At 50.3% G+C, this 16,984-nt stretch overlaps 6 protein-coding genes across 6 annotated transcripts; all 6 read left to right on the plus strand.

Annotated features, from left to right (window-relative positions):
- Positions 1-29: 29 nt before the first annotated feature.
- P170DRAFT_498486 (bZIP transcription factor) lies at positions 30-1,571 on the plus strand (the record flags this gene model as incomplete). The annotated part of the gene is made up of 5 exons (XM_024854134.1): positions 30-312; positions 373-681; positions 724-944; positions 1,009-1,118; positions 1,166-1,571. 5 exons carry the CDS (start codon positions 30-32, stop codon positions 1,569-1,571), a joined length of 1,329 nt encoding a protein of 442 aa, XP_024701858.1.
- Positions 1,572-1,977: 406 nt separating this feature from the next.
- On the plus strand, positions 1,978-2,669 carry P170DRAFT_438305 (uncharacterized protein). The gene is made up of 2 exons (XM_024849570.1): positions 1,978-2,096; positions 2,159-2,669. The coding sequence occupies exons 1-2, from the start codon at positions 2,031-2,033 to the stop codon at positions 2,474-2,476; spliced, it is 384 nt and encodes a 127-aa protein (XP_024701859.1). The 5' UTR covers positions 1,978-2,030; the 3' UTR covers positions 2,477-2,669.
- A 267-nt stretch (positions 2,670-2,936) lies between these two features.
- Positions 2,937-5,216, plus strand: P170DRAFT_362631 (Zn(II)2Cys6 transcription factor; the record flags this gene model as incomplete). The annotated part of the gene is made up of 5 exons (XM_024844532.1): positions 2,937-3,773; positions 3,844-4,019; positions 4,066-4,364; positions 4,409-4,632; positions 4,689-5,216. 5 exons carry the CDS (start codon positions 2,937-2,939, stop codon positions 5,214-5,216), a joined length of 2,064 nt encoding a protein of 687 aa, XP_024701860.1.
- A 1,819-nt stretch (positions 5,217-7,035) lies between these two features.
- On the plus strand, positions 7,036-10,788 carry P170DRAFT_477439 (hybrid sensor histidine kinase/response regulator; the record flags this gene model as incomplete). Its single annotated transcript, XM_024853461.1, has 7 exons — positions 7,036-7,115; positions 7,210-8,187; positions 8,242-8,937; positions 8,987-10,045; positions 10,093-10,366; positions 10,415-10,529; positions 10,577-10,788. 7 exons carry the CDS (start codon positions 7,036-7,038, stop codon positions 10,786-10,788), a joined length of 3,414 nt encoding a protein of 1,137 aa, XP_024701861.1.
- Positions 10,789-11,273: 485 nt separating this feature from the next.
- On the plus strand, positions 11,274-12,889 carry erg13A (putative hydroxymethylglutaryl-CoA synthase). Its single transcript, XM_024854875.1, has 4 exons — positions 11,274-11,401; positions 11,467-11,569; positions 11,625-12,679; positions 12,735-12,889. The coding sequence occupies exons 1-4, from the start codon at positions 11,342-11,344 to the stop codon at positions 12,870-12,872; spliced, it is 1,356 nt and encodes a 451-aa protein (XP_024701862.1). The 5' UTR covers positions 11,274-11,341; the 3' UTR covers positions 12,873-12,889.
- Positions 12,890-13,509: 620 nt separating this feature from the next.
- On the plus strand, positions 13,510-15,172 carry P170DRAFT_362324 (uncharacterized protein; the record flags this gene model as incomplete). Its single annotated transcript, XM_024844522.1, has 3 exons — positions 13,510-13,748; positions 13,807-14,334; positions 14,389-15,172. The coding sequence occupies 3 exons, from the start codon at positions 13,510-13,512 to the stop codon at positions 15,170-15,172; spliced, it is 1,551 nt and encodes a 516-aa protein (XP_024701863.1).
- Between the last annotated feature and the right edge of the window lie 1,812 nt (positions 15,173-16,984).

A 16,984-nucleotide genomic window follows, 5' to 3' on the forward strand; every position in this document is an offset into this window, starting at 1 on the left:
AAATACTCCTGTGCTCACATACTCAACCAATGGATAAATCTCGCAAGTCACCCAGGGCCCGTAAATCATCCACCGATCGAGTGGCACGAAAGCGAGAGCAGGATCGACAAGCCCAGCGAAGTGCTCGAGAAAAGACAAAAACACTCATTTCCCAACTAGAGTCCCGCATCGATACATTGACGAAGTTCCATGACAGTGGAAATGCGAAAAGTCTGTTGGATGAGCTCGAATTGCAGAGAAGCGCAAATGACACACTGCGGGCAACGTTACGAACAGTTGAGAAGGTCATCGGCTCGGGCGTCTCCCAGGCCAGTACGTGTCAGATCAATATTATTTCCAAAGGCTGACTCTCACTAATTTTATTTGTTGGAGATGCTCTATGTCCCAGTAGAGCTAGCTTGAAAATATCGAATGATCTCGTGCCATCGAGCGATAATATACGGGATGAGTTCGATGTCGACGCTTCAATAGAGAGCCTTTTCGGCTCTCAGACAAATGAAAGTGTCGCTGCGGAGGCATTTGATGCCGACAAAGTTGACATTTCACTTACTGTCGATGACGAACTGAAAGATCGTCAATATTGTCACTATACAAGAGCACCTCGGGTCGCTCATCAGCAGACGAGCGCCACCCTCAGCGCCCTGATATCAGCAGAATCCGTGTCCCAGCTCAGCCCGGTATGTGAGTGCTGTAAGTCAATTATTGACCTAAACAGACTTCTAGGGGAATGCACGCCATCTTACCTCCAGAGGTCGATTAACCAACGAGAGATCGACGCGGATGTCCCGATCAGGGCTGTGCTTCACGGGTGGCATGTTGTTGAGGGTCTATACACTTTGGATTCTGTCTGGACCATTATGCGTGTCGCTGACGAATCGATCTGGCGAAATTGTGGGATCGTTGAACGCTTGGTGATTTTGAGGGTTGTCAGCTCCATGCTTCGCGTATGTCAACTGTGGAGGACATTTCCGACGGAAAACTATACAAAGCTCACACTGCTTTGATTAGTATCGATCCGACCCCTCCGAGACGAACGCAAAAGCACTGCCAATATTCATGAGACAGCGGCCTTCGCAAATGCGCATCATCCATAAGCCTTTGATAGACTTCATTGTTTGGTATGTCCTCCCCAGCCGAGTGGCAAACCAGATGCTAAACAGTCAAGGCCCGGTCTTCGTGAGCGCCTAGTGCTGTTTCCCCATGAACACTGCTCAGCCAAATTCTGGAATCTCTTTTGGGATTGCTTTCGGTTTGACTGGCCTTACACTATTGAGGACGCCTTCCTCCAACAATGCCAAACTGGGCTTTACCAATTCTCGGAAACATTTACTCGTCACTTTTTTGACCTGCAGCGGTGGCGCATGACAACTCAATTTGTAGAGGAGTTTCCTGAGCTTGAGCCCGACATTCACGTTGTGCCGTCAGTGACTGGCTCGGCATCTCCTACCATGGATGATGAAGCCTTTCTAACTGGTCTGGAAGGGCTCTTTCATGCACATGAGCCGCAGCTGGAGGTATTTCCAGCGAGACTTCTTGCAGACCTTGAGGCTATGGATTGGCCAACTAGCTGAAACAGCTTAATTAATTCATTCTATATTCAAGAGTTATCGCGTTCCACCCACTGACTTCGTATCGAGCCCGATAATCCCGCATCAACTATTTCGCATGGTTCCTACTGAGACATATCCAATGGCTCTTAGAAGCGTACCGTACTTCACCTTTTGGATGTGCCGCCACCAAGTATTAGGGTGCCTGGGCCTGGGAGTCAGTACTTGGCGCATAAAGTGACCTGTCTACCCAACTACCTGAATGTAACCTTTCTTTGTGGACGACTCAAATGCTGCATACGATAAGCACTAAGGATCTCGTATTGTTTGCCTCGCCCTAAGTACTCGTATAATGAAGCCACATCAGGACATCCATTTGGACCATAAATAGACCATGTATGTCAGTCCTCACTGTTCAATTCTCAATACCGCCCCACGCAATTTCTCTAAAACATAGTCAAAGATATACCACACAGCAACGACATGCGTCTCCTACCCACTCTCCTAGCAGCTGCCCTCTTCCTAGGCACAGCCGGGGCAATTAAGAATGCACGTACCGCCTCTTCTCCCTCTATATACAAACCTACCCAATCAACTAACATCCACCACAGTGGGACTTCTACATCTTCCGACCAGGCTGCGATCCCGACGACGTTGATATCAGCCTATACATCTACCACGCCATCGGAACCAGGGCCAAGCCCTGCTCCGCCCTCGATACCCGCGCAGATCTCAACCTGTCTGAAGCGGACAGTCTGTCGTGGAAAAGCCCGGTGGAGGAGCGCGCGCAGTTCGATCTGTGCATGTATGCCGATGGGGATTGTAGTGGGGAGCATACGGATGTGATTCGCAGCACTTGGGATATTTGTTATCCTTATAATGGGTTCAAGGGGTATAAGGTTGTTCTGATTGGGGATGATTGTGAATAGTAGTCTTCGTCGAAAAGACTCGGGCTCAAAACGCAGGACAGAGTATTGAGTTGTTGAACCCGTGTGGTAAAGGCTTGAGATACGGGAAAAATATAGTTTCAATGAACATCAGGCATGCGGGAAGTTTTCTACCACCACACTGTCTCTACCTATTTGCATCTTATGAGAAGTAAAATGACTCAAATGAAAAAAGCAGTTGCTTCTTTAAAAAAAAAAAAAAAAAAAAAAAAAAAAAACAAAAAATGGCATTTTGATTTAAGCAAATGCCATTGTTGCGATGAGGCAAAATCAGTCCAAGAGAGGATGCAAACAAGCAAAACAATGACTCAGCAACAAACATTCGGAATTACGGCTTAATCACGTGGCGTATATCCGAATTTTCGCCTCCTTGCAGAATCAAGTCTGCAATGAATCCCACGAGATCTACTAGTCAAATCCAATCTAAACTCGGTTATTCGGAATGGCTGACACAAGCTCCCCCGAGAAATCTTCGGGCTGGCGAATATCCAAGGCCTGCCAAGAATGTCGCAAAAGGAAGATCAAATGCAACGGCCACGAACCGTGCAAGACCTGCCAGCTGCGAAACACGCCGTGCACTTACCGCGAGGTCATCCGGCAGCGGAAGAAGAAACACCAATACAGACAAGATGCTGAGGCTGCTGAGGCATATGCGCCGAATACCGCACGGCAGCCCTCCCCGGACGTACCGCGGCCCTCAGGGCGGCGGAATCCGTCCGTCAGCTACACGTTCAACAACAGTGTTTCTGCCACGCACATGGAATCCCCATCATGCAAGGTGCAATTGTACTATGGGTCGACATCGCACTTTGCGCTGATGCACGAGATCTACCGAGATTTGGTGGAAAGCAAACATGCTCCTCAATCGGAAGACCCGCGCGAGGTCCAGGAGGCCGGAGCTGGCTTGGACATGTTCAGCTTCCGCCGCATTTTCTTCGGGGGTCCTGATGGAACGAATGATTCGTTGAAGAATCAAAATTCGGCAGATGTTCCGGTGATGTTTCTACCCCATGAACAGGCCAAGGCGTTCCTGGACCGGTTCCTGTCATCACTGTATGTGATGGTGCCGTTTCAGTCAAGGGACACGTTCAAACGCCAGCTCTGGAATTTGTATAACCCAAGCCCAGACTTTCGGACCGATACTTGGGGTCACTCTATGATTTTAATGGGTTTGGCGATGGGGTCTCTGGGGACTGAGCAGTACAGCTGGGGCGATGTGCTTTTCGAAAGAGTAAAAGCTTCGTGTGCAATGTTAGATGACGTCGTCAATCTTCAAACCGTGCAAATCTCGCTGATGATGATGAGTGCCTCAAATAACTCGATTGAAGTGTCTAGCTGACAAATTCCAGTACGCCCATTTTCAAACCGAACAAGGGAGACCCAACTCAGCCTTTCTTCACCTGGGAACTGCAGCCCGCAAGGCAATTTCCGCAGGGCTGCATAAAGAAGCCCCGAATGAGGGAGATACGGCTCACAGCATGGAAGAGCGAAGAACTACATTCTGGGCCCTCTTTTTTTACGAAACGTTGGTATACCCTTTAACTTTGTGATCTTATCTAATGAGCTATTAGTTGGTTCTGCTTTCATCTCGGCCGACCATGCTCACTCCATAGCCGAGATGTCGGTATTGCACTGCCCGAAGAACCTTTCATGCTCGCTTTGGTGCATCTGTCGAAAGTAATTGCGCGATCCGCCGACGAAATGTACGGTCGGCACCATGATTCGCTGTTGCAAATGTGGAAGATCGCCCGGTCGATTTCGGATGATCTCCGTTGCTATGACGCGAATATGCGGCGAGCTCTGGGCTTTGGCCTTGACAAATGCGCCCAGCCAGGCGTGCTGGGTGTACAGCAAACCATGCTAATCACTCGTAAGTGTGCTTGTCGATACAAAGAAACGAAACTAATCGATCAGTTTATTACCATACAATTCTGTTAACGTTTCGACCATTCTTGATATTTCGGGGTCGATGGCAGGGAGACGCAAAAATAGCACCACCCCGTGGTACAAATGGGACGAGCAGGCGGCCAACTGAAGTCCCAGCATGGCTCAATGATGCCTGCAATCATGCGCTCAGCGCTGCTTGTCGGACCATCCATTTTCTATACGAGGCGTCGATCGTAAACGATCTCGTCAGGGTACATCTATGTCTCCTGTCCCCAGTATCCAAGTCATCTGGCTAATATAGCGACAGGAACTTCGGTATCATGGCTATTTCCTCGGAAGCGCCTCGTTCGTTCTGATATACGACCTACTACACGGCGAGAACCTGGCCAACACGCATCTTCAGTGGATCCACGCAAGCCTGCAATGTCTTTCATCAGCTCGGGCGGGTGATCCGATCAAAAGCACCATCGGAGCTATCGAGACTACCCTCAAAAAGATCCATCCTTCATTCGAATGGGTGGCCCATCCGGCTACGAAAGATCAAGGCTTGGCTATTGACCCAGCCACAAATGCTCTGCGCCCGCCCACTAGTATGCCAAACCAGCAAGGAGGCATCATGTACGACGGATTGGGCGATCCCATGGCAGCTGGCCTGCCGATGTTATCTGACTTCCAGGGCAATTCCTTGCAGGACGACATTCATCCGGCAAGCGTGGGGAGTGAAGAGCTCCTTGACCTGACCATGTCGGACATGGGTTGGGATTTTGACTTTTCGACCATGGACCTTGAAGCATTTTTCTCGATCAACCCTAATATGGGAGCGCCTGTTATATGAATAATGCGAGTCTTGCAGCTGGTTCTGTGAACCACCTGGAGTACTTTTGTCGAGATTCACATCTATACGTTTGTTCCTGATGTAACATATCCCCTTTGCTACATCGAAATGAAACTCAAGAAAGGAGCCAGAACCAGCATACTGATCCAGGCCGGTCTATACAATTGGTCGGAGCTGTCCGGTGCCTCAAGCCCGCGCGCCACCGAACCATCAAGACACCCTCGGCTCATCGTCTAAATTGGCTCAAAGGGGCTAGGATAGGCTAATCAATCCGACTCGACCGGGCTGCCTTGAGTCGACCCTGAGCCAATGCTTGAAACCTGTTTCTATTTGGTCTCTCGCCTCATCCGCTGGCATACCGTCAAGAATCCTAATCCGGTGGCAAATGGTGGCAAAACAAAGCATGTCAAAAATTCCGACAAGGTATATGGGACTATAATCCGTACGCGTGAGACCGATTCATGTGGGGCTCTATCGGTGCTATCACGTATTTTGTCCCAGTGCCATGGATTCTTCATGTCCGACCACCGCCGATTGGATACTTGGATCTACCGTCGGTAGTCAATGGCGGACAGAAGGTTAGCTGGTGTGGGTCTGCTCGGAGAAGGTCCACTCCGTATGCTGAATGCTTATCCAACTAATTTATGAGTATGCCTTATTGACTTGTTCGCACCTGTTTTCCGGCTTGCATGGGGTCATGCCATGATATAACAGCCGTAATGCAACAGTAGAATAGTGTAGAAGTCTAGACAGGTCTACTAAACTCCGGACGGTAGCCGAGGATGAAGGGGTTGCAAGCAAGACTAGGGAATACAGGAGGAACAGTTATCTCCGCTGTGCCCGCCTCAAGAGGGGATTATGACATTATGAAGGTTAAGGACTGAAGTCATTGACGCGAACAGCCAAAGCCTAAGGCACCAATCTCGGCGGGTCAGCTGACCACTTATCTTATCGCAATGGATGAGTCAGCATGCAACCCTCCGCCGATCCTCCGGCGATTTGCGTTTGCTTTGGGTTTGGCTTCATCCATGATTCATTGCCATTGCATGCGAATGCGGGCCCTTGACTTTGGCTGACTCCTCGAGAGATTTCTCCGCGCCAAACCGAGCCACTGAGCTACACATCGCTCAGGGCTCGTCAACATCGCCCATGGGATTCCTAAAGTGTGACCAGAAGGTTATCTGCCCTCATACCAGTACTGCACAGCCAAGGGACACTAAAGAGTATGGTCCATCCGCCACAACCCTATGGCCATCGTTCATCACACCTATTGAGTGGTATCATCCCAGAATCTCCGGAGAAACTCGGAGAAATTCTACAATTCCTCGCATCGCTACCGTGCTCTGATTTCAAGAAAACTAGACAACATAAGGCAATAAATCGGAGCCGGTCCGTCGGGCTACGCCGACGGGCTTTCGGCCGGAACTCGACAGTAGAGATGGCTTGCATGAACCGTGGAACGGGGCGGTCGATCCCGGAAATTGTCAGACTTCACTGGTGTCGATGACCCCGTCATCCCGGGGTGGCACCTATCGCTTCCAAACTTTAGCCAGGAGGCTGAGAAAAGTTTCCCCGGTCTTCTTTCTGCCAGCGCTGGTCTGGAACCTCGCCCCCCGAGTCTCACCACCGGCTGCTCGGAAAACTCGCTGCAGGCTGCAGGAACCTTGGAACGACAAGCCTCGCTGCGGATGTTTCTGGCCGACACTGAGAAAACTCGGACTTTCGACAGTATATATTCTTCGGTTGATATTCTGTCGGCTCATTTGATTCACGCATTGGTTAGAGTCGTGCGGAAACGAATTGCTATGCGATAGGCAACATGGTGGTGTTGGACTCATCCACGTTCCAGCACCCACTCATGCCATCTTCGGGACAGAAGATGGTCTCTGAGCTGTTGAGGTAAGTAGCTTTGCCTGGAATTGTGTTCTTGATACCGCGTCCTGGTTGTGTTATTTGTGAGTTATCTCATCAGTGCTGATCGTATCTTCAATAGAGTATACTGCCCCTCTATTTCCAATGGTGCCGACGGGGTCCATTGCCAGACCCCAACGAAGAACAATCGGAAATCTACGCCAGCTGGGCCTTCGGATGCGACATTGCCAGCCCTGACTCAACTGGGACCTTTTCGACTCGGCTGTACCAGAGCATTCGTCAGCCTCCTCGACAATGGCTGGACAAAAGTCATTGCTCATGCTACAATTGAGAACTCCCGTGGTGGCGACATCGGCACGAGCACTCTTGGTTTGAAGACAAATGGACAACATGGACATACTATGATGAATGGAGTGACGGACTGCTCTCGCGTGATCGGGGATTTGACGAAGGAGGATCAATTCAGGCGACACCCCTTCGTGATTCGATTTCCAGAAACGCGCTTTTATGCTGAGATTCCACTACGTTCGCCCCGTTGGGGCACAATTGGCACTTACTGTGTTGTGGACAACGAGGATCGTGCGTTGTTGGAAGACGAAAACATAACGGACCTAGAGGATACTGCCAGTGCAATTGTCCAGCATCTTGAAAGCGTCTACGCTGTGCATTGTCAAGTCAAATCGGATCGTCTGCTCAATACGCTCATGACCGTCAAAGGTCTCCCTAGTATTGAGCACATTGACGAGACGTCAGAGACACAGTCCTCGCCCGGGTCTGATTTGTCAGAAAAGCTCGACCACCTTTCAATATCAATGAAGGAGGCGCGCGACATGCCTCCAATATCGACGGTATTGCAGCCGCCTGAGTCCCCGTTCTTTCAACATGAGCCAGGTTTCAACATTCCACACCCTCGGGAGAACCATCAACAACACCTCAGAAGATACTCCATTGCATCTAATAATTTAGTGACCGTGTCGGAAAAGGTGGCTCCATCCCCTCTCACTTCTCTGCTCTTCTCGAGAGCTAGCACGCTGTTGCAAAAGGTGATGGAACTAGACGGAGTCTTGTTTTTGGACGCTTCGAGAAGCAATTCTAGACGGTAGGTCCATCGATCTGCCTTATACGGACAAGGCATGACTAATTTCGTTCATAGATTTTCGTCAACTAGTGGCAGTGATTGGGATGCGCAGTCTAAGGATGGCGATGGAAGCTTGTCAACGCATTCATCGCTTCTATCATCCCAAGGTGGCTGGTCTGAACGATTGTGCGAGCCACTCGGAATATCATTGTCACAGTCCACACAAAATGCAAGCCGCTCATTTAGGCTTTCCATGACGGAGGCATTGTTGCATGACTTGTTCATCTGGTCTCCGCAGGGTGAAATATTTTATACCGATCCCTTGGTACAATCTGCCCACAGCAAAGGATCAGTTGATGAAAATGAACATTATTCGAACCATCTTACTGCAACACGCCTTTCTCGGGACTTTCCGGATGCCAAGTCACTGATTTTCTACCCCTTGTGGAATTGGGACAAATCTCGTTGGCTTGCTGGTATTGTGATCTGGACCGGCGAGAATGAAAGATTGCTCGACGAAGAGGATCTGTATTATTTGAAGACGTTCGCCGATCTTGTCACCTCCGAATACCTGCACATAAGCTGGACTGCCACCGAAAAGTCCAAATCAGACCTGTTTTCGTCTGTCAGCCATGAACTTCGGTCACCATTGCATGGCATGCTTGCTAGTGCCGAATTGCTACAGGCCACGACTCTTGAGACAGCCCAACGAGATATGGTTACGATGATCGAGACTTGCGGTCTGACATTGTTGGATACCATAAATCATCTGTATGCTTTTCTGTATTTCTGTCAATCGTGCTCAACTAACGTCTAGTAGGCTGGACTTCACTAAGATAAACAATCTAACCAACATATCGCACCTGCAAAAAGTCGCAACTGTCAACCAGGAAGTTGATATTGATCATCTAGTGTCTCAATTCAACTTGGACACCCTGGTGGAAGACGTTGCCGATGTTCTATATTTCGGTCACCGCTCTCGCATCAACACCTCAAAGATTGCTGGGCGCTATGTCAATAACGGTACTGGTGTCAGCAGTCGCACCGTTAGCTCTGAGAGCAATTGTTCCGACGACTTGAATGATATCTCCGTTGTCGTCCGCATCGATGAGCAGCCATCTTGGGTCATCCAGTCAGTATCCGGCGGGTGGAGGCGAATCGTCATGAATCTTCTAGGAAACGCGTTCAAATTTACCCAGTCCGGGTTGATAGAAGTTTGCCTAGCGCAGCGAGTGGAGCGCTCCAATGGGTCAAAGTCAGTACAGGCACACCTATCGGTCAAAGATACTGGCTGCGGCATCTCAACCGAGTTCTTGGAAGACAAACTCTTCCAGCCTTTCACGCAAGAGAACGACCTGGCAGAAGGAGTTGGACTCGGATTGAGTATTGTAAGGCAACTAGTTTCCTATCTCGGTGGTACTGTCGACTTCAAGAGCGAGGCTGGGGTAGGGACACAAGTTGACGTGTACATCCCTGTCGAGTTTGTCCAAACCTCTCCCCAGGAAGTTCAGACACTCCAGGATGATCCTTGTGCGAGGGCCACAACTCGTGTCTGTCTTATCGGCTTAAACGGATTTGCCGGTCTGAACGGCATTCCAACTCAGGTTTTGAGCACAGATGCCAAGCGGAAACTGTCTATCCGGAGTGCACTGAGCAATGTTCTACTGAGTCATCCTGGATGGATCGTCAGTTTTGCTGATTCACTTGAAAGATCTTCGGGTGATATCGGCGTTATGGAAGAATCGACATTGAAGAAACTTTCGAAGAATGGCGACGTTCACGCAAACTTCAAAACGATCGTTGTTCTCGGCCAGCATGGTGTGTCTCTACCTGGAAATTTCGCCATCAAAGGTGCAGACGTCATCTATTTATCTCAACCGTATGTGCAATCCTTGCGTCGCTACAGTCAAATACTGACAACCATAGAATCGGTCCCCGCAAAATCAACGACGCACTACGGCGATTTAAGGAATCGCATCACGAAGCGAGTCCCTCTACTGAAAAGCCAGTGTCTGGCCCTTTCTCAGGCATTCCTACCCGAGGGAGATCTTTGTCCGATGCGTTTGCTCTTGCGAAGGGCACCGAGTCACCCCCTGTGGTGAAGGATAATGTGTCCAACTACTCTCCTCCATCGCCTCGGGATACGCAGGGGACAGACCTCCATGTGTTGATTGTGGACGACAACGACATAAATCTGAAGGTACGTTACTACTTGATGGGAATTTTGATGTCCTTCCTAACTTCTTAGATTTTGTCAACATTCATGCGCAAAATCGGTTGCACCTTCGAGACCGCCAGTAACGGACTGGCTGCGTTAGAGAAATATAAGAACTCGACTGGCAAATACGATTACGTTCTCATGGGTATGTGCCTTGTTCTAAAGCTGAAATCTTTTATTAACGATGGGCAGACATCTCTATGCCAATCATGGACGGCGTAGTATCCACAAGCAAAATTCGCGAGTACGAAGAACAGCACTCTCTCCCCCGGGCCGCCATCATGGCAGTCACGGGGGTTGCGTCGAGCAGCATGCAACAGCAGGCCTTTGCAGCCGGCATAGACGACTACCTGGTTAAACCATTGTCACTTCACGACTTGAAACGAATCATGAACATTCAATAAATATCCGGTGGGTAATATGGGTGGGACGATATGGAGTTGAATTCAGGCGCATATAAACATAAACTGGTATATACTTTTGCATAAACTTAACTTACATCAGATAGTGACATAGAGGCGAATCAGACGTTATCTTTGCTCCATAACCATTCCTCCTTTGGTGGTGTGTGGTGGTCACATCGGCAGGCCGAATGTGATACCAGACCCCGGTTAGAAATCCAGTCAATGTATTCTCGCCGATCTTTTTCCAAATTCCCTGAAGCGAAAGGCTGGGATTTTGTCTAGATCCTTGCTTGTTCTTGCTATTCCCCAATGGTGAGCGCTAACCAGCACCAAGAGGGTCCTTCTGAGGTATTCTCCGATATACACGGTAGACCAGAGCACTGTGGCCTAAATCACCACATTCGCTGGAGGGCGAGTGGCTGTGTTTTGGGGTATAAAGTGAGGTTCGTGGAAAGTGTCAGGTCGATTTCTAAACCTTCACCTCACTCATTCCTGAAAATCAGATATCTTCTAAATTGTGCCATATATCTCCCGCCCTCATTCCGACACAAACATGGCAACGCGGCCCGAAAACGTCGGCATCAAAGCCATTGAAGTCTACTTTCCCAGTCGAGTACAGCCCCTGTCCTATTTTTTCAATTATAGCCCCTAAAGATATGCCTTACTCACCTACGCCAGTATGTCTCCCAAACCGAATTAGAGAAGTATCTCGGCGTCAGCACCGGCAAATTCACCATCGGCCTAGGCCAAACAAGCATGAGCATCTGCGACGACCGCGAAGGCAAGCGCTTCATCTCCCATACCTCCGATCCAGTCATCAACACTAACCAGCTCAGACCTCTACTCCCTAGCCCTCACCACCGTCTCGTCCCTACTAAAAAAGTACACCATCGACCCCAACGCCATCGGCCGCCTCGAAGTCGGCACCGAAACGCTCCTCGACAAGTCCAAATCCGCCAAATCAGTCCTCATGTCCCTGTTCCCCGACAACCCGGACATCGAAGGCATCGACACCTACAACGCCTGCTACGGCGGGACCAGCGCGCTCATCAACGCCGTGAACTGGATCGAGTCGTCGTCGTGGGACGGACGCGACGCCATCGTCGTTGCCGGCGACATCTCGCTCTACGATACGCCGGCCGCCCGGCCGACAGGTGGCGCTGGGTGCGTTGCTATGTTGGTTGGTGCGGATGCGCCGGTCGTGGTAGAGCCGATCCGTGCCAGCTATATGCAGCATGTGTATGATTTCTACAAGGGGGACTTCGGGTCTGAGTATCCGCTTGTGGACGGGCATTACTCGAATCAGTGCTATATGCGGGCGTTGGATGGGTGCTATACGAGGTATCGAGAGAGGGTGAAACAGCGCCGTGGTCCTGCAGCTGAGCAAGAGGTCGAGAGGGACGGAATCGACATGTTTGATTTCTTCGTCTTCCATGCTCCGAACACTAAGATGGTTGCGAAAGCTTATGGCCGGATCCTCTTCAATGACTACCGTGCTAGCCCAGACGCCTTTGCCTCCGACTCCATCCCGCAGGAATACGCCACGATCGACACAGACAGCTCCCTGACCGATAAGAACCTCGAAAAGCTCTTCATGTCTCTTTCGAAAGCAAAATTCACAGAACGAGTCCACCCGTCCCTCACTATCCCTACAAACTGCGGCAATAGCTACACAGGAAGCGTATGGGCCGGACTCGCGAGCCTCTTGAACAACGTTCCCAGCGAGACGTTGCGGGGCAAGCGCGTTGGGGTGTATAGCTACGGGGCTGGGCTAGCTAGTACGCTCTTGACGCTGCGTGTACGAGGCGATACGGGGCCTATGGCTCGGACGTTGGATTTGCACGCGAGGTTGGCGGCTAGGATGGAGGTGACGCCGGAAGTTTATAATGAGGTAAGTTTACTCGTTTGTGTTTTTGGGGGTTGGTATGGAACTGACTGTCAAATAGATGTGCCAGCTTCGTGAACAAGCATATCAGCAGAAGGACTACGTGCCGCAGGGGAGTGTCGATGATCTTGCTTCAGGGACATGTTATCTAGCTCATGTTGATGAGAAGTTCCGGCGACAATATGAGGTGAAGGTCTGAGGATTATTTAAATTCAGGACACATAGACTATGGAACCGAAAGACTATTAAAAGGGTCTGTGCTAGAGAAATAAACTTGTCTTATCAATCTTATAAAAACAGGAAATTAAAGTCAACGAAGTGCGTGGAATTAATCATCCATGTTGCTTCCAGGGAGAGCCGTTCTGACGGTGTAAAGCAGAAACCCGCGTGGTAAAAGCGATCCGGCGTGCCCTCAGCATCGCTTTCGGAGATAATTCCTTAATTCCTCTTCGTCTCTCCCTTTCTTTCCTTGTTTTCTTCCATTCCGATCTACCAGGGTAATATTGACGCCGACCTCATCATTGACTGGTCAGAATGCAATCCACATGACCCATCAAGCGATTCCACCGCAGCAGGTGGCTTTCCGAATTCCGAGCGTAACGGCAGCGTTCCGCTTGGATTGTTCAGCCAGGGACTGCGCTTGCGTCTGCAGCTGCAACTCTGACTCACGTCCGATCGGCCTTTGGGTCGGATTTAATGGCCTTAATGGCCCCTATATATCATTTTGCGAATCCGCCGCACCGGGGCTCTTCCAGCAACCCAGCTTCAGCCATTCATTTACAATGACTCTCACTGTCCCGAACGGGGGGTCCGCGACCTCAATTGAGCTGGCTCCTATGCCGGCCGGTGCGATCTCCGCTGATAGTTCGAAGCTCGGTCTCACTGCGCCTGAGCCTATTCATGCACTGCAGGATGTCGAAGCAGAGAGACGTGCTGTCTCGAAGCAGAAAACAGCGATTGTGATTGCCTGCGTCACGTTCAGTACCGGGATTCAATCCTTCCTAGCTGGCGTGGTGACGATCGCGATTCCGACAATGGCGGTGGATTTGAATCTGCCTGATAATTTGGTTCTCTGGTGAGATTATTCGATCAATGCGATACCGGTTTTCTGCTGCAGCGGACTGATGTTCTAGGCCTGTTACTATTTACTCGTTAACTTGCGGATGCACGCTGCTGGCCTGCGGTTCGATCTCTGATGTCGTGGGAAACCGCCAGACCTACCTTCTAGGCTGTCTGCTGCAAACCGCTTTCACGATGGGATGCGGACTGTCGACTACCGGAGCGCAGTTGATTATCTTTCGCGGATTCTCCGGAGTCGCGGCCTCCTTCTGTCTGCCGTCAGCCGTCAGCTTGATTAACGAGGTGTTCCCGACTGGCCGATCGCGAAATATCAGTTTTGCGGCCATGGGGGGTGCGCAGCCCGTGGGATTCGGGCTCGGGTTAACCCTGGGAGGAATCATTGCTGCCCAGGTCGGCTGGCCATGGGGGTTCCACGCGGCGGCGATCACTAGCTTCGTGATGCTATTGCTGGCTGCATGGCAGCTACCGCGGAACGAGTATCCTTCTGCGCGAGTTATCGGGCAGCGGCTCTTGAACGATATTGACTGGGTAGGGGTCATCATTGCGAGCACCTCGCTAGCCATCCTATCCTACGTGATCGCGTATGTTTCATAATCCCATCGATCCCCTCGCCTCAACCACTAACAACCACACAGGGCCATCGCAGGAAGCCCCAGCGCAATCCGCTCCCCAACCAACATCTCGCTCCTCCTCGTCTCCTTCCTCGTCCTCGCCCTCTTCGTCCTCTGGGTCGGCCGACAAGAACGCCTCTCGCGCCCAGCCCTGATCCCCAATTCGCTCTGGCGCCACAAAGTCTTCACCTGCATCTGCATCAACGTCTTCTTCATCTGGGCCTCATTCAACGCCTTCGAACAATTCCAGAACTTCTTCTTCCAGGAAATCCAACTCATCTCGCCCTTCGACTCCGCCCTGCGCTTCCTCCCCATGCCGGTCTCCGGCGCCCTCGCGAACGTCCTCGTCGGCCTGATCGTCCACCGCGTCCGCGCCGACTGGATCGTCATCATCACCCTCATCCCGTCCGCTATCGCCCCGTTGCTCATGGCCATCGCCAGCCCGACCTGGTCGTACTGGTCTTGTGCGTTTATCGCGAACATGCTGAACCCGATCGGCGCGGATGGCATCTTCACGGTCTCGAATCTGCTGATTACGTCGATGTTTCCGCCCAAGACGCAGGGCGTTGCCGGGGGTGTGTTTAATACTGTCTCGCAGACGGGGAAGAGCGTGGGGATTGCGTTGACCGCGTTGGTGGCGAATGGCGTGACGCAGAAGTCTGGGGATGTGGATAAAGACGGTACCGGGGCGCTGTTGGAGGGATATCGGGCTGCTTTCTGGTTCGAGTTTGCGTTGACGGTGGCGTGCTTGGGGGTGAGTGTTTGGGGACTGGGAAGGATTGGGAAGGTAGGTAGGAAGATGGACTAGAAGACGTTGTTGGGTTGGGTGCTGGTTTATGATATAATTCATGGTTACCTTGAGGGATTGGCCCGGGGGAAAACAGTCGTTATACTACTAATAGCTGTTCAATGTGGTTTCATATGATGACTTTCTTCCTCATTCATCTTGTCTCTAACTTCATGACCAAATATCTATCTCAAAAGAAGATATTGCTAGTGACAGTCATAAAGCTATCAATGGAAAGCAGCAATCGTTGCTCGTTAGCATCGAAGAAAGGCAGGCCATGCCATAGGGACTGCATATACACGGTACCTCGTGGTCACGAGTCTACGAAACCCTAAGATCCCAACCGTAAAATCACCTCTTCCATCAACAACGCTCACCCAAATTCAGCGCCGAGAAGATACTCACTCGTAGTTCCTCTGGAATATGGCGTGAACCGACCGACGGAGCTTTTGCATCTCCACGACGCACACCATACCTGCCAAGGATCAACTATCGCAAGGTCGACTGGTTATCATCGGCATCTTGAGCCCGGCCAAAGGGCGGAACCTGGAGCAGAGGGAGAATCGGTTGGGTTTGAATTCTCTCGCGTCTTGGAAACAGATACTCAAATATGTGGAGTGGAAAGAATGAACGCATCTGGTCAGCGCAGTATATTATTCTTCCGATCTTTTGGACGAATGTTTGTTAAGTTCTTCCGAATTTTATGTAGCCAGTAGGCCGATGAGTTTGTCTGCAAAGTCATGGGCATCTTGCAGCGTGTCGGTTTGTCACATGTTATGAGGTCTCACCGCTCTCGGGTATCCTGCCGCCCTTTTCTTGCTTCTTTCTGTACAGGCAGGCTTGTTGGCTTGCTAGACCTTATACGCAGTAAATGTGGGCTAAACTATATTATTCCCACCGGAGAATGAATAGTGCTCAAAGGCTAGTTTTCACATGCATTGCAGCACCTTCCTAGATGTCTCCTTTACGGAATAGTATTTGTGGATTTTTCACTTTCGTATATATTTTTTTACTATTAATGTTTAGAGTTCGACTACGGAGTATTGTGAAGACACCCACAGTCTCAATCACGGACCGACGCGATATCCAAATTCCTTTACCGAGCAAGTGCATATGATATTCCCAAGTCGCCTGGAATATATATATTCGGTACCAACACAAATAGCCGGTCTGACGGACACTGAAAATCACGGGTCCCAGTCTCAGCACTGACCTTTTCACCGTCTCCCATTTCCACCGCCAAGTCGGCCATAAAAAATCGCAAAAACCCAGAAAACCTAACCCAATCCCCCAATCAATACCCTCTGTCCCATTGGCCTACAAAAATCCTCAAATCTCCCCTATCTGACTTTTCCGGGTCCAAGTCAACAACCCTAAGCCCAACCGTGGGAGGCGAGAAGCGAGTGGATCGCGATACGAATCGGCCCCGAACAAAGCGCCCAAGCGGGTTTAGACCAGGGACTACTGGAAACTGGCCGTTGCCGTTAATCGTTAATCGCTGCATTGGCGCGGGACTAACGGATTTTGTTGAGAGTTAAATTTGAATGAGGCAAACGGATTGACTTTGTTAGTGCTGGACATCTCTGCCACTCACTGCCACTCTCTGGGTTTATTTGCTTGCCTCGGCGGAAGAGGCGAAAAAAAGAAAAAGAAAATTGAAGAACTAAAATTAAACAAAAATGAAACTAATTTTCGGGAAAATTTGATGGCCAGCGTTGCATTAGGTTCACAGGTTCCGATGCAATAGGGAAGGTTCCCCTGTCTCTCCTTGCTTCCCCTGGAGGATCTGAATGGACGGTTCGATTTTGTTGTTTTATTTTATCTTATTTTAGT

The sequence above is a fragment of the Aspergillus steynii genome, assembly GCF_002849105.1.
Source record: "Aspergillus steynii IBT 23096 chromosome Unknown P170scaffold_6, whole genome shotgun sequence".
Lineage (NCBI taxonomy): Eukaryota > Fungi > Ascomycota > Eurotiomycetes > Eurotiales > Aspergillaceae > Aspergillus > Aspergillus steynii.

What these genes read in the sequence shown, in the direction of transcription:
- P170DRAFT_438305 (XM_024849570.1), top strand. Translation starts at nt 2,031, where the DNA reads ATGCGTCTCCTACCCACTCTCCTAGCAGCTGCCCTCTTCCTAGGCACA. An exon ending in CAGCCGGGGCAATTAAGAAT is followed by an intron (nt 2,097 to 2,158) that starts GCACGTACCGCC and finishes CATCCACCACAG; the next exon opens with TGGGACTTCTACATCTTCCG.
- erg13A (XM_024854875.1), top strand. Translation starts at nt 11,342, where the DNA reads ATGGCAACGCGGCCCGAAAACGTCGGCATCAAAGCCATTGAAGTCTAC. An exon ending in CATCTGCGACGACCGCGAAG is followed by an intron (nt 11,570 to 11,624) that starts GCAAGCGCTTCA and finishes TAACCAGCTCAG; the next exon opens with ACCTCTACTCCCTAGCCCTC. An exon ending in CGCCGGAAGTTTATAATGAG is followed by an intron (nt 12,680 to 12,734) that starts GTAAGTTTACTC and finishes ACTGTCAAATAG; the next exon opens with ATGTGCCAGCTTCGTGAACA.